Genomic DNA, 23,927 nt, shown 5'->3' with positions numbered 1-23,927 from the left:
ATGTTACTGACATGCTGCCAGTTACCTGAATTAGTTCCAAAATTATCCTCCAACTGTTTTTAGCATCACTTAGGCCTAGACTAGGCTGTATACAACTGGCTGTAAAATCAAGTAGCCATTCCTGTTATTATTTGAAATCTGCAGTCTGAGGTGCGTAGCTGTCACATTGCAATGTAAGTTCTTTTCACCCAGCAGAGTACGCTGGGTGATTTTAAAAAAAAAAGAGCTACACAAATCTTCACAGACCCTCACACTCACTGATAATTTATGTCACCCAGACCTGAGCGGATTTTCTGGTGCAGAACATATAATCCCAGTTTTTATTTGCTTTTCCAGACTTTTGTACCCTTGTCTCATCACTTGGAGCAATGATAAATCAGTCCAAAGTATTTCTGAGCGATCACTTACAAAGAATTTGAAGATGGAAAAGAAAAAAAAAAGAATTTGAAGATGGGTGTGGAGTAGTACAGTTAGCTCTAGAAGGACTCTTGTAGAGCTCCAGCGAGCCATAGATGTTTTACTTTACCTCTTATTAATTTCATTCTCTTTCTTCTTTTCATTGACTTTAACTTATTACTCTGTCTGTGACACAGTTAAGACTCGGGTTGAATTACAAATGATCAAGAATCATTAACATGACTACTGCGTTTAATGATCAACTCCCAACTGAACAAAGAAAGACTAAAAATCAGACACAGTTAATCAGAAATTACCCGAACCCTGGACATGTGGTGACAGAAGTTACAACGAAAGAATTTCTGTGCTCAAAAACACCAACAAGAACAAACGAAAAAGATTCCAAACACATCAAACATCTAGACGGTGATGTAATCACATCAAGTTTTCAAGACTTTTTTCAATATAGAAACTTATTTTTGCATTAGAATTGTAACAAAAAACCCAAAACAAAAACAATAAAATTAATCTTCATTTCATTTAAATGCAAAGCAGCAGAACAATAATTATCTAAAGTATAAGTGCAATTAGTTTTTAATCTTCATTCCAACCATTCTTTACTCTTTACAGTAAACCTTCCACCAGCACCGGGCTCAAAGCAACTAAGAAAACATCCAGCTAAATTTAGGGGTTTGACTTTTGTTCTTGCAGAGGCAAAACCACCATGTCATGTTTGCCAGTGATTTATGTCGTTTTATATTGGTAGGGTTGAAGATAAGTGTTGTGACATTAGCTAAATTTCTGTTTCAATAAAGCATCAATAGTGCATCTACCATAAACCTTAGTAAATTATTTTTGTACAATTCATTTAAAAATGTGTCCCCAAAGTAATAGCTGGAAAAATAACCATTTCCTCTCCTGTCACCTAATTTTAATAATAAAATAATAAAACACAAAACCTCTTCATAAATTATTATTTGATGCGCTACTTTAGAGTCAAGGAAAACAATCCATTTTGTAAGTAGTAGAAAATGCATACAGTATGTTCAAGTAGCCCGTAAGTAAGAGTAAGACATAAGATACAGGCAACCAGTGAAACTGAAAAAACAAAGCACCCTAACCCCGATTGTCCCTCTGATATAGTACTTACATTTTAAGGATAATATTTTGGAGAGAAGAGTATTCTCCCTCATACAGTGAATACCTGAGGCAAAGCTTCTCTGTGGCAGAAGCCCACTTTTTGCTCAGGTTCCATTATTGTGTAAAAAGTAGTTTTCTAGTGTAGTGTTTACACTTTTGCTTGGCAAGTGAAAGTTTGCTGGTTCAATTCCAGCTGGACACACATATACCCTTTGAGACTGAGTCAGGAAAGGCATCTGGCATACATCGCTCTGTAGCAACCCCTTGTGGTAAGAGATGAGTCAAAAGTACATTTTGTGAATAAAAACGGGAACATCTCACATGTCCCATAATCAGATTCTGCTTCACACAGCTCTGGCTAATGTACACTATGTTTGTTAATAGGGTAAATGTTTCTATAGAAAAGATTGTTTATTGTTGTAAAATTCAACTTGACTCTTACTGTATGTTAATGCGCACATGAATGTTTGAAGGCAATATATCAGTTGGTATTTTACATATGCATATCATGCATATCATTTGCTTCAACCATTCACAGTAAGGGGGTCAAAACTAACTTTAAGCTGCTTGATTTCCAGAGTTCTAAGAAATATTTTGTTTAAAATCTGAAACGAAATCTATAATATGGCTGCTCCTCTGCTCTGTAATCCAACACCAGATGAATCAGCTGACAGAAACTCCAGCCCGTCCCCCGTTTGATAGAAAAATCTACACTAAAACGTTATAATCAACTGACAGGTAGCACCGATGACTGCCTCAGCTGATCATAATTCAATGCACCTACATCTGATGGAAAACACTCAACAGTCATTTTGAATTTGATGACAGCAACATAACTTGGAATTTGGCACAGGTTCATACTGAGTAGCATCCCAGCTTCTTTTAACAAAATCTGTAAATGTCTGGGAAACGAGGAGGCTTGACCTTTGGGAGACGAGAGCTGCCCTATTCTTGTCTGAAAGAAGAGTATCTGCTCAACAGTCCTGGGGTTGTCTTTGCTGTATTTTCTGTTTGTTCTGAACTGTTTGGAATGCTAGCCACAGAGATATTCTCAAATTGCTCCATAATTTTAGAGTAAAGCTGTTTTTTGCAGATTGGTGAACCTCTGTCCATGTTTACTTCAGAGAAACTTTGTCAATCTAAGAAGCTCTTTTCATACCCAGTCATGCTACTGAATTGTTGTCAGTTAATTACTGCAGTTGCAAGTTATCCTGCTTTGTGTCACTTTTCCAGACTTTTGTTGCCCTATCTCAGCTTGAGACACGTTGCTGCCATTACATTTAAAATGAGCTAGCATTTTTCTTGAAATGATATATTCTCAGTTCAAACATTTGACATGTTTTCTGTGTTCTGAGTTTGAGATTTGCAAATCATTGCATTCTGTTTTTATTTACATTTTACACAGTAACTTTTTTTAAAGCATCTTTTAGGCTGGTTGCTCTAAGATGGTTAGAAAACCTGCAGAAACAGTCATCCTATCTTGTGCTCCCTTCTGCCTCTTGGCCTTCAGGGTGCATCTCTTCTGAGGCTTCCAAGTCATCGATCTCAGAAGACGACTTCAGGTTTTTCTCTGGTACCAAATCGCCTGAGGTGTGATGTGGCATCTCTGGTGTAGGTGGAGAGATCGGAGGGTTGATGCTGCTGCCGATCCCAGTAGGATTTTCCTCCTGGAATGTTGCCTCAGCCTGTGTGCAGCTGGTTTCAGTCGAATCTGTGCTCGCGCCTGCACGTCGAAATAACTTCTGACCTGTGGCACAAGGCAAGTGTGATGTACAACACAAATCAGTACCTGCTGATTTCATGAAAACACTAAACTGGTCAAGATATAAACCTGTAAGCTCTCTAACGATGAAAAGTAGATCTTTCAAAGAGAAGAAGCTATTCTTTAAGAGAGAAATGGACTAAATATGCTGAGACCAAATGCAAAGTACTAATGGGCTCCATGAAATCATGGTCATGTGGATTTACTTTTCGAGGTGAAACTTTCAAAAACTACTGAAAGCATTCAGTGACAAAAATATAAACCAAAATAATAGAAACAACAAAGATTACCATGACATGCAAACTTGTGGGTTTGCTCATCAAAATGCTCTCAGAATGAAAAAGTCATCTTGTATCTATTTTTATCCAGACGGTGCTGTGAAGCTTTCAGCGCCTCTGCTAGATTTCGATTGCTTCCTCAAAGTCCTTTTTCCGGCTCTTGTACTTGTGCCTCTGCTATGCTTTCTGGATGTTCTCCACTGTGTCCAAATGGTGACATAGGAGACATGAATTTGTATATCATGTTGGACAAAGCTTGTGATGGTATGGCTGTTTAATGCACTAAGCTGGTGTACAATGCCATGAAGAGGGTAAAACATCCTCTTCTTTTTGCCGCTTGAAAGTATGTAAAGTGTTCTCCCTCAGACAGACCAGCATGTTTATAGACCTCTCTATTTACAGTCTGACACTGAGATGATTTCATGGGAAAACAACCCTGTGAATGTCACATATAACTAAAAAAAAAGGTTTTCTCCTTGTCCTGACAGTTCAATTCAATTCAATTCAATTTTACTTATATAGCGCCAAATCACAACAAAAGTCGCCTCAAGGTGCTTCATAGATACAGAGAAAAACCCAACTATCATATGACCCCCTATGAGCAAGCACTTTGACGACAGTGGGAAGGAAAAACTCCCTTTTAACAGGAAGAAACCTCAGTCAGAACCAGGCTCAGGGAGGGGCGGGGCCATCTGCTGCGACCGGTTGGGGTGAGAGAAGGAAGACAGGATAAAAGACATGCTGTAAGTGCAGACTGAAACCCAGCTCTGTATGTTTACTCTCTATGCAAGTGGTCAGAAACGGGTTTCCAGGAATCTGAAAATTGCACCTGACCTGGAAGTAATCCAGATGCATATGCACACAACCTTGAAATAGAGACGGTCCATATTTAAGTTTTAATAGGCAATGTCTCTAAACTTTGTTACACCTTGTATTGGCAAGAAGACCAATAACATACTGAATCTGTAAAGTAGCTTTGTATGATTGAAAAGAATCATTTTTATTTTACACTGCTAGCTCCACACAAAGGACAAAGCAAGGCCTGGTTTTAGCACCTTCTTCGTTTAAGTGAACTTTCTTCTAAATTACTGCCTCTGCAAGCAGACTCGAACATCACAGGGGTGAGGCTCCTGGATCTGAAACGGCCAAATAAAGGTCCCTCTCTTTTTGACTCCGCTAGCTTTGAGAGTGGAAAAAACATAAATAAACTTGGCGCCTAGAGCAGTCTGAAGCTGAACTTTAGTCACACGGTGACGATTTATGCATAGTCAAATAAGGACAAGCAGAACAGGTTACCTTAAACTTGAGCAAGAAAGCTGACAACAGGAAATGATAAGTTAATTATTATGTGGTGGTTAGTGTAGACATATTGCACAAAGTGCTTTTATTGGCGATCTGCTATTACCAGAGCGAGTGTGAGTGAAAGGCAGGAACTATCTTACCTGGCAGTTTCTTTGATGAAGAAATGGGAGTGTCCTGCAGGGATGGCCTGTCAGCTTGGGCTTTGGTGGAGTAAGTCACTTCTGTGGAATCCAGAGAACCTAAAAACACCCAAGTCATTAACCAACTCATGCTCTGTATGTTACACATACTGTAGATTTGCTATATTTAAACTCAATTAGTTTTTATATGTAATCAGTGACTCAAATACTTGAAGGACCTGGAACAGGAATAACTGTTGACAGAATACGTCGACTAAAACAGCAAGTCAAAGAAATGTGGTGGGTGTTAGCAAATTAAATTCAAGCTGTAAAGTTTTTAAAAGAGAAAATGTAACTCTCTCAAAAGCTCTTCTTCTAAATTCAGTCTGAAACTAAGAAACATTCAATGAAGAACCTGAGAACAAAGTATTCCACTTTACCTACATAAACATGTGGTTGAAACAAGAATAGCTTTGTGGGTTACACAGAATGAGTCTGTCCTAACAGAGAAATGGACTACCTGCTGCAAGACTGAATGTCCGTCCCTTTATGGAGCTTTGGATCGGAGAGAACCAGTTTAACACAGAGCCAACCACAGGAAGCTGTCTCAGCATTCCCTAGAATACACAGCAGGAGTTACAATTCATCATTTCAACACACAACTCAGTCTAGGCACACTCCCATTTATTCATCTGTACTGGAACACACAGTGAAGCAGCGAGCAAATCTTTCAAAAGTGTATACAAGCACCAGAACTTGTGCTTTTCTCTCTGAAGCTATTAATCTGAAGACAAAAAGAAAGTTGCTACTTCCAACACAGAGAACATTTAATTCCAACCGTTGGATAGAGACTGAATGGAGTTCAGAGCTGATTGTCTTGATTTCTGTTTTTTTTTTTCCTTTGGGAGGCTCTTGAGAAGTTTTTAAGTAATACTTTTTTTGTTTTAAATAGTAAAACTGCAAAAAAAACTTCTCAACATCACAGGTACAAATTTTAGTGACCATTAAGTTATGTATGGGCAACAAGGATTGAACTTGACTTGTGAAACAAATGCAAATGGAAAATTCAACATTGCTTTCACATTTCTTTAACTGCGTCCATTCCCATGAGTTTAATAGGAATAGTGATTGGGCTTTGTCTCTGTGTACCTGCAAGTTGATGCATCTTTCCAAATCTCAGCGGAGACTTGATATCGGCCACACAGTGTAAAGGAATCCATCACATAGAAACTTGTGGTTTTATTTTAAATTGGTTTCCCAGTGAAATAAATTGTACTGATTATTCTGAGGTTCCTGACAAACTTAAAATTGAGATCTTTTTGCCTTATTGGAACAACTGAACAAACACTATTTGTTCCCATCTTTGCAGTTTGGAGGAAAGTGGAATTTACATTTTGATATATAGGTGTTATCACAGTTGATGGATTACCCTTTTACCCCCTTGGTGATGTGGACATTCATGGGAAATGCCTAGAGTAGTAACATGCCCTACACCCCTCTTGGTTGAAACAAAAGGCACTGCTTCTACAATGACTTCACTATACCCCTGTTTTCAGATTAATGTAAGCAGTTACACTAACACAGACCGAGAACAGGAGGAGACAAAAAACATCTCTATGTTTGAAGCTTATCATTCATTTCAGACCCTGAAAGTCAGCTTACGCTGGGCTCACCAGTTTTGGTACTTGTATCCACTTGTGAATGATTTAACCTATGATCTTAAGTTACCTACTCCACTACAAACATGCACGCGCACACACGCACACACCCACCTCCTCCACGAGTTTCTCCTCATTAGCCTTTTGCAGCTGCAGCTCTGCCTCCAGGATGCCTTTCCTCACCACCTCTGTCATGTTCTGCAGCAACTAAGCAGAAAAGAATCACTGCTTTATAAACGTAAATGTCATTAATGAAGAATAAGCCAAACCTGGAGTTCAACTCGTACCAGACATTTTGACATGTTTTTATAAAAGTATTAGCAATAAATAACCATTCATAAATTCCAGATGACAGTTTCCCTAGGCAACAATCTTATTAACTTTGAATGTAGCTATAACTTAAGTAAATTACTTTTTGAATGCTTGGATATTTATATCACCTAGGGCTGTTCGATGTAACGATATATATCGGATGACGATATAAAAACGTCTATCGTTTCATTTTACGCTATTGTTTGTTTCGTGGTGTCGCAAAATAAACTGTTTACGGCAATATTTTTTTTCATCGTTTTGATGGTCACTGTAGTGGCTATATTAATTTCTTAAAGTTCTCTCTTTCTCTTATATTTAATATAACCACACTACAGACGGACAAGAGCTTGTTTTTATGGGTTGTCGTTAGCAACAACGACGTTAACACCACCGCATGTCCGCTTGTTTATTTTCCACATAAACCTTTCAGAATAAAGCTCAAGATCCTGTTGAGAATCTTCAAAATAAACGGAATCACGTGAAAAAGTATGCAGAGTATTGACGGATGAGAAGCAAAAAAAAAAAGAAAAAAAAAAAAAAGAGTCGTGAGGTGCTAAAAAATAAACCTTAGACTCAAACGTTAGAACAGGCTGTGTAATAAATACTAAGTGTAATAAGCGGCCGTTACAACTTATGTCTAACAATGTATAGTTTCATGCATCGGTTAAAACATTCGACTCCAGGTACACGATGCCCAGCTGGAAACACTTCACCTACCTTAGATTCACAGAATTTACAGAAAATATTACATTTTTTGTGATTTATATTGTTATCGGGACGATAGATGTTTTATATCGGGATATGAGATTTTGGTCATATCGCACAGCCCTAATATCACATCAGCCTAAACTGTCTAGGATAAGGTTGAGCGATATGTACAATTTTTCCAACTGACATTCATCAGTCCAATAAATGATAGGGTCATGCAGGTGACTTTCTGATGGGCGGAGCAATGTAATCATGCACAGACTGATTTGCGTGTTTAGAACACAGAACAAGTCCAAACATAGAGAAACTAGCTGCCAAAAAATACAAAGCACCAATTTGGGATTTCCTTGGCTTTAAACCAGATGAAAGAGGTAAACCCAAGGATGTAAGGCGTGTGCCACTTTGGTACAGTTGGATATAAAATTTGACAACGAAAAAAGCCTGCACCTGCTGCATTATATGCACTATTAATATCGATAAAGGGAGATGAAAAATACTGATGAAGAATAGAGATGGAGTGTTGTCAGAACACTGGTTAAGTTTATTAAATTCACTCAGTTAAGTGATTTCTCATATATGCTAATCTGTGCAGATGGTAAGAGCACACAAGCTAGTTTACCCTCAAAGACCAGAGGTCTATTCACACATGCATGTGCAAAGCCCCAGAAAAAAGCTGCTGGCTTCTCAGCTTGCCCGGCTGAAATCATTGTTAACAGGAGACAGACAAAAGAAGTGCAGCTTTCAGTGACAACAGCCAAGAAGATGGCAGTAATGTAAAGGATGGATGCAAACGGGCGAGGGTTTCATGAAACCGCTTTCTCAGATCAAAAGCAAGAGATCACTTTATTTCAGTGAATTTGTCACTTTTTAGATTTGTCACTTCATTAAGTCAAGTATCATTAGCCAAATGCTCCTTCAGTTCCCAAAAGCAAACAAGTAGAGAGTTACAACAGAGATAAAAATGGTTCAGATTTTTTCAAATCTATTAAAATCAGTGAACAAAAAGTAATGCAAATAAAAAGATATAACACTGCTATAACTTCAGATATAAAATAAGGCAGAAATATCAGAGATGTTTAGATGGTTAGTCAGTTTGTGTTAGTTGACAAACAATAGTGTGCTACCTTATAGCTAGCTGCAGATCTATGGTTAAGCTAATGTAAACAGATTGGCAGCTTTGCCAACAATACAGCAACAACTGAATCAGAACTGGGAACAAGTTATTAACTGCAAACGCCATCTAAAGATTTTCAAATATTCTGCAAACTGAAAGCAGGACTTACCTTCCCGCTCTCCTCTATGTCCCTGCCCAGGGCAGCTATTGTATCCACCAGGTCTGAAACATCAACATCATCTGTCACCATTCCCACAAAAATGCAGCCCTGCTCTGTCACGAACTCAGGGCCTGAGAAATGAAACAAACAGAAACAGAGGAAAGAACAACAGAAATGGTTAAAACAGTGTTTTGTTTCTTTTTCCAAAAGCCTCTCAGATAAGTAGAGGTACCCACCAGTGGAAAACAGGATGTCAGTGTCAAGGTCTTGCAGTTTCTTGAGTAGCTCAGTGTTAATTTTCTCCTGCTCCTGCTTCTTCCTGTCCTCATCCATTCCATTAGCCTGCATCTCATACCTGAACATCACAGCATCAATCACATCCACAAGTGTGAAAACTACTGAAAACAAACAGATTTCTGTCTTTTTGTCTTTAGCAGTATTCTCAAATTGTCACAAGCAATTTGAGAATACTGCTAAAGACCAAAAGACAGAAATTAAATATGCAACATTGATAGTTTCTCTTAGAGTGATGATAATTTAACTAATTAAACAGATAAAGGCTTTAGTTATGTGACACTGAGCTTCCTTTCTTCTCATGTCTGCTATGCTAGTGCTATGGAACAACAGCAAATTAGGACATGATAAGATGAAGGAATTTTAATAAATATGGTTGTCTGGCTTCATCCATCAATATCCATTGACCAGTGCAAAGAAATGCCCCACCACAGAGTTCCTTGGACTCGATGCTCGGCTTTCTGCCTTGATGGCAATAGACCTTAACTGCATACATGTGTCCCTTTCTTTACCATGTCCAGTCAGAGTGTGACCAACTTTGGCAGACTAATATCACTGACTTTAATTGATTTTGACATTAGCCATTTGCTTCTTTATCAGTATCGAGATTTGTAACAGCTGATTAAGGAAAATTTGAAAATAAAGTGGAAATGGAAGAACACCCCTTATCCATGTCATGAGTGTTGATATTGCATGGTTTTCCCATCGAGGGTACTCTCCAACTTCACTGTTGGCAGAACAGCTCTTTGGATTGGCACAAACACTACAACCAATCTGAGCAGAGTTGTGGGGAGTGTAAAAAATAAATAACTACACACAACAAATGTATTTACTTTGTGTGTCTGAAAGCAAAAAAAGACAATATATCACCAAACATCAGTATTGTATTGGAATGGGTCTTACAAATGCTGTATCAGCCAGTCTCTACAAGTCATTAAATTACGGTTGTGGACTTCAGTCAAGTTCCTACAAGGACTAACAAATCATCTCACCTTGTCACTTACTAGTCAATGGAAACTGAGCCATGTATAAAATAACAAACATATGCACTGTCTTGATACAACTAAGATATACAGGCTGTGAAAAAGTTTTTCCAGATTTCTCATTTTTTGTGTATTTGTCATACTTACATGTTTCAGATCAATAAAAAGATGTTCATATCAAACAATGATAACTTGAGTTAATACAAAATGCAGTTTTTAAATAATGGTTTCAATTATTAAACAACAGAATCCAAATCTACTTGGCCTTCTGTGAAAAAATAACTGCCTCCTGAACCTGATAACTGGTTGTCAGGCTTTTGACATCCTGGATAAGTCGTCGATGCGCTCGTGGGATGATTCGCACGATGTGTTGTTATTTTGAGATTTTAGTCTTTTTACACAGGGCAAGGGCCAATAAAGGAAATCATCATTTAAAAACGATATTTTGTATTTACTCAGGTTATCTTTCTCTAATATAATCATTTAAATATATTATATTTAAGTGCTTTTTATATAGCACTGTATAAATCATTTTACGTCTTTGTTTTGATCTTACTACTACTACTGATTAATAAATATGCAAATAACATATTTAGTAAAGAACTTCATGTAAGCTGCATGCACCCTTACCGGAAAACTCCCAGTCCAGGCCAGGCGAACTCGTTTATGTATCTGAGTGAGGGTGAACGTTTGTGTGTTTCCTCTCTGAAGTCTTCTCTGAGGGACATTGTGGAGCTCATTACAAATACCAGCTCTGTCATTTTCTCCACAATGGACTCAACATCCTCTTCCCGGGTCCCCAGAACTAGAAGGGAATGAGAAGTGAGAGTTGCATGTCTCCTAACTACTCAGGTGGTAGTTATCTGCTGATCGAACAGTCAGTGAATCGAGCCCTACCCGATAAAAAGTGTTTAGGCATAGATAAAAGCATTGCATAAATATGTATTGTGTGTCACATGTTATGCTGCATGTGACATCATTCATCATGACCGGTTTGGTGGTGGGTCGGTGATGATCTGGGGAGGCACAGACTTCTACTGGATAGCAACAGCAGCCTGAACACCAACTATTACTATGTCCTTTTCGTCAAATGATGTGGCATCCTTGGTACCCAGCCTGCATTTTCCCCCCACTGAGATCTGATGTGCTCTCTAATTGTTCTTCCCCCTCCCCCCTTTCCTTATTGAAGTGTATATTGTATATAAGTAAGAGCAGAATGTTGTAACGTGAACACAAGTTCATGTTACCTGCAGCTGTCAGGAGGGGACTGAAGCGTACGCAGGTGGCCTCGTCTTCAAGCTCCACCACATCTATTCCACTGGTGGGAACAAGTTCAGCCAGCTCTTCACCCAGCTACCCCAACAGAAAAAAAAATAGAAACAAAATACATATATATAATTCAGTTTGCTGAAGAAACAAGAAGGACAAGGGACCTATAGGAAAAGGTTCAGTTTAGACAAGCTCACAATTTAAACAATGTAAACTGGTACAAAGACAAAATATCAAATGTAGAAATTAAAAAATCTTTTTCTTTTAAAAAAATGTTGCTAGACAATATTGCATATAAAACAAAAAATGGCTGCAGCTCTAAATTTAGAAACATCCTGTCTCAGAGTGATGCTGAAAAACTAGTTCATACATTTATTACTTCTAGGCTGGACTACTGTAATTCATTATTACTGGTCTGTCCTAAGCCAAACCCCTGAAAAGCCTTCAAAATGCTGCTGTACTGTCAGGGACTAGAAACAGAGAGCAGATTTCACCCATTTTGGCTGCTGGCTGAAAGTGAAGGTGGTTCTTGGGGTATATAAAAGTAGATTGGGTTTTTTCAGGACCCTCTTCTGTGGAACCAGCTCCCAGTTTGGATTTAGGAGACCATGTTTACTTTTAAGATTAGGCTTAAACTGTTTGTTCTTGATAAAGCTTATAGTTAGTGCTGGATCAGGTGGCCATGTATCCTCACTTATTTATGCTCCAACAGACTTAGGCTGCTGGGGACTTCCTGTGTCGCAGCAGATGGCTGTCCCTCCCTGAGCCTGGCTCTGCTTGGGATTTCATACTGTTAAAATCCTTTTTTTTCATTCCTAGTGTCAACAAGTGTTTGCCAATAGGGGCTCTTCTCACTTTTGGGGTTTTCTCTGTACTATTGTAAGGTCTTTACATTGCAATATAAGGCACCTTCAGGCGACTGTTGCCTGGTCTGATCAGTTTTAACTGTAAAAATCACAAATGATCGTGAGTAACTTGATCCTTGGCATCACTGATGGTATAAATACATTATAATAGTGTGTCAGGCATTTTTTGGCATGCTTTGATTACTAATATGAGGCACAGTTGTGCCGTGTCCTCAAATCTTTCAGTGACCTTTCTGTGTGGAGTCGTGCGTTTCCTCTGTGCCTCCACAGGTTCCTTTGGCTTCCGTCCACCAGAGGTGGGAATTAACAAAGTACAAATACTTTGTTACTGTACTTAAGTAAAATTTTCAGGTATCTGTACTTACATGAGTAGTTTTTTTCTGACCACATTTTACTTTTGCTCCCTACATTTTTAAACAAATATCAGTACTTTCTACTCCGTAAAACAGACTCGCTACTTTTGGTTTGACACATTTTAGGGGAGTTAGTTTTTGTTGCCACACACCGGAACGACCTCGGGTGTCCATACATTGAGGTTGTGGTACTTTGGCATCTAGCGAGTCCTACTGAAGAGGAATGAGCATAAAGGTAATGACTTTTCTTTAAGTGTCAGATCATTTCAAATGCAATTTCTCTACAGCTCAACAAACATCAGCAAACGCACAAACTGTTTGTGTGCAGTTTGTCTGTGTTGCTAGCTAAAGGTCCAGCTGCTATATTTCACAGGGAGAGAAAAAGAAAGAGTCAACTTCTCTCAGATAAGAAAGACGGGACAGGTGAGAGCTTAGATTTAAAGGTAAGGCCTGCTCAGTGGGATTTGATAAACAACACTTTTAAAGCTTACATGTGTGATGTTTACAGATATTTTATTTTGAAAAGGTCGAATGTAAGGCGGAAGGAAATTAGTAGAAGAAAGAACGAAAAAATGTTATAGGAACAAGTTAGCGCTGCAGACTGTATTGCCGCTGCAAGCCTGAGAATTAAAGAATGGAACTGAGAAATACTGAAGGTGTCATCATTAATGCTTGAGGCATGCAAACATTACAACATGCAAGTCCTCATGTTTTAAAATCAGATACTGGGTTTGCACATGTGACATTTTCATATTGTGAAACATCCTGCAAAACAAAGTAAGCTATACTAACTGTGCTATTTAAGGTTGCATGAAAATACTTGCTTAATAATAGTTTAGTGCAGGATAAACAGTTTAGTTTGTTGTACTGTGATGCAAAACCCCCCCGCAAAGAAACCCAGTGTGTGACTGGTGCACAGTGACTGTGGATTCATGGTCAGAGTTAGTTTACATCAAATGTAGCAGATTAATATGAATTTTAGCTGATGATCCTTAGATCCACTGACTGAATTCCACCTTGATACCAACTTCATACTATCTAGAAAAAAGCCATCATAAACAGTGTTGTGTCAGTGTAATGGATCTGCCAGGACAACTCATGAAACATCTGCTGATATGTTGTTGAATTAAGTCGTGAACATCCGCAAAGAGCACAGACTAATCTACTGGAGCTCACAATAGAAATGATTGTTAGTGATGATTCTTTTCCCCACACTGAGCCATTACAACCAGTTTTAGGGTTCCCCCAGTTCCTGAATCCACTTTAACCCCTGACTCTGTAAAGGCAAAGTGACCCTCTACAGTGTAGCAACAGAAAATAATATATTTTTGAAGTTAATATAGGACAAGGTTCAGTTAGCTTTGCACGAATAGAAACCTCCCCCAAAGAGCTACTTTCTGACTTTGAGTATATTTCACACCCAGTACTTTTTTACTTTTACTTAAGTAAAGAAGTTCAATCACTAATTCAGCTTTTACTGGAGTAGTTTTTAACAGCGGTATTTGTACTTCTACTTAAGTACAGAATGTCCTTACTGTTGCCACCTCTGCCTTTCACTTTTGTTCTGGAATGTTAACTGGAAATTGTAAATTGACTGTGGATGTGAAGTAGATACAGTGCTCAAAGTGTGTAGCACTATATGAATATGTGGTTAAAATGTGACTTGTAGGTAAGACAACTGAGCATTGTTTAAATGCACAGTTGTAGTCAATATGGGTATTGCCAAATTTGAGCGCTTCAGTGCTCGGGTAGAGTAGAAAAGTCCTATGTAAGAACCAGTCCATTTGCTCTTTACCATTTGTCCATCTGTTGATGACCACAGTGTCTAATGGGTTGTGTCAAAGCTCAAATCATCTGAAATTGGTTTCAAATATATCAATGAGTCCACTGTACTGAGATGACCTCCATAAATAGAACACATCTGGGATGTGTCATCATAGATGTCCATCAGAAAAGGCTGCAACAACTGTGTGATGTCAAGAACTCTGAGGAATGTTTTTCAGCATCTTGTTCAATTTCATTCACGAAGATTTAAGGAAACAGGGGTCCAACCCAGTAATAGCAAAGTGCTCAGTGAGTGCATGATGGACACAACACTTCCATGTCACCGTTCACATTTTCTGTTTTAACTGATGTTTTAGACACTTACATGGGATAGTAGATTGGAGCAGCTTTGACTAGCATAGACGCAAATGTGCAAGCTACAGTACATGTTAAAAAAAGAAGAACACTCACCCATCTGTTGAAGGCATCAAGGACCTCTTTTTCTCCAGCACAGAAACTCTCACTGGATGCTAAACACACAATACAGAAGGAAGCGAGATCGATATCTGTGTATGGTGATCTTATTGTTTGGATGTCACATCTCAGTCATTTTCATTTTGATAGTTGATTCTTCGCAAGAGCAACAATGCATGTAAAGACTGTATGCTTTGAAGGAGGGAAACTTTGTTCTATTTTTTTAAGTGGTGTTGAGCAGGCTTTCACAGTTTTCCTTTGCCCATCAGCACCTTGTTATATCTAATTCACACAGAATAAAGGCAAAAAACACCTTTGAATACCAGACTTCAAAAAGTCAGGCAACTATTCCTGAAGATTAATTAAAGACATTATAAAATAGCAAGAGAGTTATAGAGAGTTCTGTTTTGCCTTATTTAGTGTATTTCAATGTTTTTCTATATTTTGAACTGTTATAATAAATTGCTCCAACTACTTCCTAATTGGCTATCAAAATATAAAGAAATAAGAAGAGGTGGGTCAAGACATTTTACAGTATCGCAAGTTCAATTCAGTTCAGTTGCTACAACTACACATGTTTCTTTTCCAGCTATTTATTAATGAGTGACTTATGTATATATATGTATATATTGTACTATTCTTAGTTAGCGTATTGTCTGTCTTGTTAATGTTGGTTTATGTTGGTTTATAATGGAGCACTGTAACAAAAAAAAAATTTCCCCCAGGGATCAATAAAGTATTCTGATTCTGATTCAAGAGTTACATAGCGTTGTAGTTTATTAAAACAGAGGGCAACATTTTGGAGGACAGAGGAAGATTGATGCAGCAGGTCTACACCAGCAAGTAGAAGAAATGATGACGAAATGTCCCATTCCAAAGAAATGACAGTCCATTCATCATCCTCAAACTTTTCAACACCTTAATATCATTGCTAATGGGAGGTGAACTCAAATTTTTTTAAAATCACAATTTCCATACCACATCGCACATTCACATCCTCCATAGATGACCTGTTGATTGATAGACTGTAGCTTTCAAACACTGGCTGCTCAAGTCATTAGCTGGCAATATTTGCCTTGCTGTGCTCAAGTTTCATAATTATTCATCTGTCTTAAATACTGTCTTATCTTATCCTTAGTCTTTAATAGAACTTCTGATTTATTTTTGCATTTTGAGAGCATGAAAGTCTTACCAGTACTTTCTTCTTGGTTAAATTTGAATAGCACCACAGGAGAGTCTGATTCATCCTCAACCTGTAGGACAAACAAAGATACAGGTCAGGCATCCTTACTCACATCGTAACTTTTTAACATGGAGAAACAGTTAACATAAAATGAAAGGGTGCAGTGTAAACACATATTTAAGCATCAACGCTTGGTGTCCATGGTTTCTGAATGTATTATGTCTGTGGTAATGGATGGACATAGAGGTTCTGTATTACTTATCAAGTAATATCTGTATGGTGGTGGTAAAGTGAGTCCTTGTCTCACAGTATGAAGCAGCCAAATCAAAGCTCCAGCTTAGAGGATTTAGCTGGTCAAATAATATGGCCACTAAACGAACACTTTGACCAATAAAGAACTGGTTAAATGTTGGTTTAACTTGATGCCAGCTAGTTTTAACTGGAAACATGATGCCATCATGAATGGATGTATACTAAACAAATGAATAAAAAAAATATAAGATGGACTGAAACACTCAGCTTTTAGTGTTTGCTGACGGCTTGGTCCAAAAAAGCAGTTTATATGCAAAACATCCTGAGGAGATATTTTGCATATAAATGCATTGGCTCCCTTTAGATCAGTGGTCCCCAACCTTTTTTGCACCACGGACCGATTTAATGTCAGACAATATTTTCACGGACCAGCCTTTACAGTGCCATGGATAAGTACAACAAAATAAAATGATAGGACCAAGACGAAAACTGTGGTATTTTGTAAATATAATAATAAACGTCAATTCACTGTGTAATTGTGTAACTTTATTAGCAGCGTCCTCCTAAAAATGCACCAACAACATTGAGAGTAACATCCTCCTCTCTGCCCCTTAATGCTCTCTGGTTGCTATGGTAACGCACAAATATTTCTTTCAAAATAAGACACACAACGACAACACGGGAAAAGACCCAGGGAAACCGAGTTAATGAACACCCAAGCCTCAATTCTTGCGGCCCGGTATCAAACAACTCATGGACCGGTACCGGTCCGTGGCCTGGGGGTTGGGAACCACTGCTTCAGGGCAACTAGTTCTAATGAGAACTTAATCAGTTCCCTGCAGGTCAAGTAGAACCAGTGGTCCATGGTTGCCATCAAATGATCATTATAGAACTCCGAGCAGCATTGCTCCAATATCACTGTAAAACCGTTTTTTAAAAGTCTGAACTGCACAGCTGGACAAAGCAGTTCTGAGAATATAACACTACATGCGTGTTTAATGTTAGAGACAAGCTTAGTGGACTAGCCAGAGTTCAATTAAACAGACAGTTGATCTCAGCACATGGTACAAGTCATCTTTTGCTAAAACACAAAGACAGTGACATTCAGTTGATAGGTTAAGGCAAGCATCATGCCTGGGAACTGAACTGAAATGAAGGTTACTGTTTCTGCTTTTGATGTAAGGGTCATAATTAGTTCAAATATGCTTGGGTTGTTAAAGACACATTGTTCTTTTATCCAAGTGAAATTTCAAGGCATGGGTGAACCCCTTCAATCTGGCAGAACTGGCCATTCATTTTTATATTATCCAAGTTTTTCACACCTCCAAACTAGGGGCAGTAAGTAGATAGGGTTTTGTTCTCAGCTTGTATCTTCTTTTAAACAATAATAGCTATCATATTGCAAAACCAAGGATGCCTCAAGGAAAGCTCTGAGAATGTTAGTAAGTAGTAGAATTCATCTCAGTCCTTTATACAACATGCCTCATTCAGACCTATTCATAAAGGAACTTTTTTCTACACCTAAGTGCCTTTTACCTAATATTCACACACCTTACTTGCTCTACAGCAACCCCAAGGTTTAGAAGGACAAAGGTAAGGCTTTCAAAACTAAAAACATTGAACCAACTCTCAAGCAGTATGACGGTCTGGGGCTATTCTGCTGCTAGTGGTACTGATACATTGCACAAAGTCAGCTGAATAATGAAGAAAGGGGGCCTACCTTGAAAATCTTCAACTTGACTCCAATCAACAGCTAGACAATTGAAACTTACACACTAGGGTGTTCCAACAGGATAGTGATCCCAAACTCATATCAAAACTGTTTTTGGAATAACCAAAGCAGGCTAATATTAAGCTTCTGGCCTTTCTAATGCCCTGACCTCAGATTTGTCCATTATACTTAAAAGCTGTGTCTTTGCCAGAAAACCAAGCCATTAAAATGACATATTTATGTGTATGCATATATCTGAGCCCTTATGTGCACGTTTGATTAGAGGAAATATCCAATTAAAACCCAAGTTATTAAAGTTGTATGCTGCATAATCTCCCATCATGAAAAAAGAACAGTTCAAAGAAATAATTAAAAGCCCAAATTTATATGTAAACTCCTGACAACAACCCCATAACTGAGGATTATGCATCATGTTTAACAGCTGAAGAAATACCTTATTTACTACTTATTTCTGCAAGCTTAGTGGACTGAAAAAAGTTTTAGTTCTAGTAACATCAATACTCTTACATCGACATGTATTTAAGTGCCAAGTAAAGGCACGGGTGCATGACTCAATTATTTTTTTCAAATGCAACAACTCGAGTGTAGAGAGGCATTCTCTGAAGTACCTCAAAGAACATGCCTGAGTTATGAATAACATAAACAATTAAGAAGAAGTGGTCCATCCATTAGCCAATGAAGACTGTTGAGCTGATGTAGGTGAAGGGAAATGGTGATTAATAGTAAGAAGAAAATCAAAACAAGAAAAGGGAGGACAGAGGGGACTGGGGAAAGAGTAGAGAGGAAGATGGGCAGAGGCTTGGCCCCACGTACAATAGACAGCATGAGAGAACCCAGAACATCCTGCAGAGAAGCCCTGGAGATGGGTGGAATCGGCGACACCACACCCTGGAACCAAAGTAACCCACACTGACTATAACTAAAGTTATACAAACATACAAAAAGGAAGTCTCTCTCTCTCTCTCTCTCTCTCTCACACACACACACACATATGCCCATAGAGCTCATTAGCAGAACACTAAATGTTCACTGCATCTGTATAGACTGTGATTTTATGCTTCATATTGCTTTTACTTTCCCACGCTGTCAAACTCAATTCTGTCAACATCACTCTCTCAGAGTCATTTTCTTTCCAGCCTTATGAAAGTAATCAGCCTCTGTTCCACGTGTTTTAAATCTTATTGACCATTTGATCAAGTTGCCACAAATAACCACAATTTACGAAAAAGACTAGAATGAAGTCATGGACCCACTATTAATCAAGTGTGTCATCACATGAGCCAAAGTGTGAAAAAAGGTGTGGTTTATTGCCACCAAAAGTTTCAGGTGAGAACACCCTGTCATGCGAACTATGTGAACTTCTCGTTCAAACCATCTGTCTTACAAAACATGAACAGTGGTGTCCTCAAGTGAGTGACCTTTATCCTTTGAGTCTAGGTGTAGAGCTGAGCCTTGTCCTGTCAAGGTAGCTCTTCTATGTTTTGCTATCTGGCTGCTGTTGTTTCTCCAGTGTTGAGGTCTGTGCACTCCTTGCTGCATTGCACAGTATATAACTATTTCCCTTAGCTTTTTTTTTTTTTTAGGGAGTTTTGTCGAGTACTTGTGTTGAGCCTTCCATCCTCCTCAAATCCAACAGCACAGGCCAGAAACAGAAAACGATTATCTTTTGTATCTTTCAAGATGAACTTTTTATTTCCACTGAGTTGATGTGAACAGCACAGGTTTTGACCCAAATATCAAAGGTTCGATATAGTGGGTCATACTGGGGAGCCCATGGCACATTCATGCTTTTGTCTATAGAAATCCTCGTACTTAAAATATGTGGCAGTAAGGCAGAGGGCTAACAGTGTGCAAATCTGATCAGGGATAAAGCTGGTGTGTTGTGTAAGGAGCTGTCTTGCTGTATTTGCCTTTATTTGACAGTCTGCACTGCCTCTGTTGTGGTTATACAAGTAAAAAGTGAGACACCATGAATTCATCTGGATTTTTGTTTGCTGGTGAAGTAGAATTTTTTAATGTGATAGGTGTTCTGCCACCAAGGAGCTGCCTCAGTGATGGATGAGTCACCTTCCTCATCCTCCTCCTCTACTTCCTCTATTATATATCACTGGGATTAAGAAGGTCCGTAAAAAGTATTCCGTTTACTGTCTAACAATATACTTATTTGAAGTCAGGAGCACTCCACCCTGTCATGGGAGCTATGTGAACTTCTGCACTATACACAGTGTGGTCCGGTGTCCACCATCCGGTTACCACCATGACAGGTGGTTTGTGGCTGCAGCCCAGTGCAGCAGCCTCAGCAACAGAGGTGCTGCACATGATTCATTTGAACTCAATGTCCCTAGTCTCCCTTGGAATGCCACCTCTCCCTTTAGAAGCTCTGCCTAAGGTGCAAATTGAAGATCTCGGGACCAGGGCCTCTGCTCGGCATTCCCAGACCACCCTCACTATATGTTTAGGTGTGCCAGGTCTGTCCAGCATCCTCCCCCACCGCTGATGTTGAGTTGGATTAGGTGGTGGGGGAGAATGCTGATCAGTTGACAGCTCAGGTCAGCCCCTCTCTTGGACACCCAAGAGTCCAAGAGTGTCCTGGTGCCACATGTACTCATGGACACCTTTAGGTTCTAACACGGTATTTGTTATGGACAAAGTGTGGTTTGCACAAGAGTCCAGTAACAGAACATCACTCAGGTTCAGATTAGGCAGGCCATTCCTCTTAGTCACGCCCCTTCCTCAGGTCTCACTGAGTCCCCAGGTGAAGCACTCTCAAGCACCCCACCAAGGGTTTTCAAGGCCGGGTACTGTGAACTGTCATTTGGTGCATAAATGAGCTAACCCCCCTCGTCCACTGGAAAAACCTCCAATATACAGGCAGCAAGGTGAGGGGATACCAAGATACCCACCCGAGCCCACTGCCTCTCACAAAGGGCAACTCCAGACTGGGACATAGTCCAGCCCTCTTCAGGAGACTGGTTCCAGAGCCTAAATCCTGTGTTGAGGTGAGTCCAACTATATCTAGTCATTATCTCTCAACCTCACACACTAGCTCAGGCTCTTTCCCCACCAGAGAGGTGGGGAAAGAGCATCCTGCAGGTGGTAAGCATACAGGAGTGTGGACCCATGTCCCTTCTTCAGGCTGCACCCGGCCAGGCCCCATGGGTTGAGGCCTGGCCCCCAGGCGCTCTCCCTCAGCTCCCCTGCACGGGCTTGGCTTCAGGTTGGGGGTCCAGTAACTCCATCCTGGGAAGGGTGAACGGTTCCCTTGATCTTACACTCATACGGGTCTTCTGTAATGCTCTTTGTCTGGCCCCTCACCCAGGACCAATTTGCCAAGGAAGACCCTACCAGGAGGCAAAAGCCGCCTGACAACTAGCCCGTGGAATACACAAAACCATCTTCATGTTGGGGGTCACTAATCACATCCTTCAATAATGACTCATGCCACTTACCTGTGTGGCACCTCGCATTGTGCATTATGAATATTCCACATTATATTCCAAACAAACAAAGAAGAAGAACATTAAAACAAATCAGTGTTTAATATGTTACAAAAAAGTTGAAATATGACAAATTCATATCCAAACAACTAATAACTTGCGAATGGAAAGTGTCACGACAAGACTTCCGTCTCTCTAGCAACCTTCTCCACCTTATGTGGTGTTCCCAGGCCAACCGAGAGACATAATTTCTCTCCAGCATGTCCTGTATCTATCCCCTCGGTGGGACATGGCCAGCCTGAACACCTTACCTAGGATGTGACTGCCTCAGCTGGCTTTTTTGATGTGGTGGAGTAGCAGCTCTACTTGGGGCCCCTCCTGAATCACTCAACTCCTCACACTATTGCCAAGGGAGAGCCCATCCACCTTTAAAAAAGCTCATATCGGCTTCTATCCACATTCTCATTGTGTTGTCTTTAAAAGAACTAACAACAATAGTGTTAACAAAAAGATCAGACTTTTCAACAACAATGCAGAGAGCTGCATAACATTTATGACACAGCTATTTACCCAAACTGACCATCAGTTAAAATTAACAATGAGATTAAACAACTAGTATGTGTGACCATAGCAACGATCAGATATCTAGTCAACTAGTCGTGTACAATCCTACTGTGCATCCTAATATTTAATTTATCCCTTACTTTTGTCTTATTCAAATGTTACTGGCAATTTATGTCACATTTAAAAATATATATATTTTATTCAGTTCTGAGCTAATAAGATTCAAAGGTTGCTTCCAATTTTCAGCATTTCAGCATTCAGGATTTCAGCAGATCCCAAGATATATATATTTTGTTTAAATCACACATTTTACAAATAATTATTATACATAAAAACCTGGCCCTAATACACCATAATAGGGATGGACCGATCCGATATTACGTATCGGTCTGATACTGACCTAAATTACTGGATCGGATATCGGAGAGAAATAAAAAAATGTAATCCGATCCATTAAATATCAGGAAAGCATCTCACAAAGCTTGCGACACGGCGTAACTCAGCGGCTGTGGTCTGTGAGACCTGTCGGCGGTCTGGTTGAGCATTTGGAGCCTCGCTATCAAACCGGCATTTCATCTCCGAGAAAGTTATCCCAGCGAGAAGTAAAGAAAGTGTGTAAGTTCATCTCTGAATGTTAGTAAAGCATTCCCACATTAAGCTTAACAACTGATATATGGAGCGACTGCCTCTTCTCTCTCCCTCCCTCTCCTGTTGCTACTGCAATCATGAAACTGATCAATGATCAGCTGATCGGCTTTTCTCTCTTGTTTGTTTTTGGCCCACTTTGCACCAGAAAGAGGAAACCAGCGGCTAAACAACAGCAGCATGTTTAAGCTTGATAAACTGCTGTTAGATTTTATTTAATATTACTTTCCACACCAGGATCCTTTTCTACGTAGCTGACGGCTGGTAACTGTGCAGGGGCGGGTCTATCAAAGTTTAGCCAGGGGGGCAGTTAGGCCATTAACAGGGAAAGGGGGGCACAAAGACATACTTTTCTTTCTTATTCTCATTTAAAATGTCTGGCTTTTAATAAATAATTATCTGAATCTTACACCCAAAGTTTTTTATCTGATGTAAAAGAATATAGAAGTCCATTACTGTATATAGTAACTATAAAGTCTAATATATCCTAGTAAGCTACAGTACTTTTTCCTTTGAGAAGGTACCATCTGTGCAGTCTGCAATTCTGTTGAAGAGAGATGTTGAATCTATTTAATTACTCTTGAAAATAATTGATTTCTGTGCAATTTCTTTCACACTGCATCAAAATAAAGTTGATTACGTTGATTAAGCATCATGAGGTGGAGGGTGGGGTGTGGCTCCCTATGTTTTTTTCTTTTGCTGGGAGTTGGCAGCCCTATTAGTTAGGCTGCTAAATTTTTCTGCTAAGTACTCTTTAAAATACCAGAATAGGGAGGATGGTGCAGGTTTAAGTTTATTAGATTGATCAGTATTGCTGAACTATGAAATATTTTGGGTGCAGTGTATTATTTGCATACAGGTATAACTAAATAGCTTTAGTGTTTTTTTTATTAAACTTGAGTATGAACTTATACAAAATGCAGCAAGATATTAAAAAAAACAGTTTTATTGATTAAAAAATACACTTTATCGGATTCATATCGTATCGGCAGATATCTAAATTTATGATATCGGTATTGTGTCGGACATAAAGTGGTATCGTGCCATCTCTACACCATAATACACACCCATCTTCACATCTTTCATCTTAAAAGGTATTTTGTAATCCTGTTGATATTTACGGCTCATCTTGGACAATTTTTGTCACACACTAATTTAAATA

The 23,927-nt window shown here is 39.1% G+C and overlaps 1 protein-coding gene across 2 annotated transcripts in view; it reads right to left on the bottom strand.

Moving 5' to 3' along the window:
* Nucleotides 1–630: 630 nt before the first annotated feature.
* pdxdc1 (pyridoxal-dependent decarboxylase domain containing 1) overlaps nucleotides 631–23,927 on the bottom strand; it is a 34,038-nt gene continuing 10,741 nt past the window's right edge. For both annotated transcript variants that reach the window (XM_085270291.1, XM_085270292.1), the window contains exons 14-23: nucleotides 16,145–16,205; nucleotides 14,950–15,008; nucleotides 11,474–11,579; nucleotides 10,857–11,031; nucleotides 9,186–9,304; nucleotides 8,959–9,080; nucleotides 6,770–6,862; nucleotides 5,518–5,614; nucleotides 5,019–5,117; nucleotides 631–3,283 (exon numbers count right to left, since the gene is read on the bottom strand). In XM_085270291.1, coding sequence (XP_085126417.1) covers nucleotides 3,012–3,283; nucleotides 5,019–5,117; nucleotides 5,518–5,614; nucleotides 6,770–6,862; nucleotides 8,959–9,080; nucleotides 9,186–9,304; nucleotides 10,857–11,031; nucleotides 11,474–11,579; nucleotides 14,950–15,008; nucleotides 16,145–16,205 — 1,203 coding nt within the window. In that variant the 3' untranslated portion in view covers nucleotides 631–3,011. The remainder of the gene's footprint in view (nucleotides 3,284–5,018; nucleotides 5,118–5,517; nucleotides 5,615–6,769; nucleotides 6,863–8,958; nucleotides 9,081–9,185; nucleotides 9,305–10,856; nucleotides 11,032–11,473; nucleotides 11,580–14,949; nucleotides 15,009–16,144; nucleotides 16,206–23,927) is intronic.

Source organism: Mchenga conophoros, linkage group LG4 (genome assembly GCF_057382185.1).
Source record: "Mchenga conophoros isolate Kocher_MC1m ecotype Shallow Benthic linkage group LG4, M_conophoros_male_GT1.1, whole genome shotgun sequence".
Taxonomy (NCBI): Eukaryota; Metazoa; Chordata; class Actinopteri; order Cichliformes; family Cichlidae; genus Mchenga; species Mchenga conophoros.
This window is presented reverse-complemented; position numbering and strand designations above follow the sequence as displayed.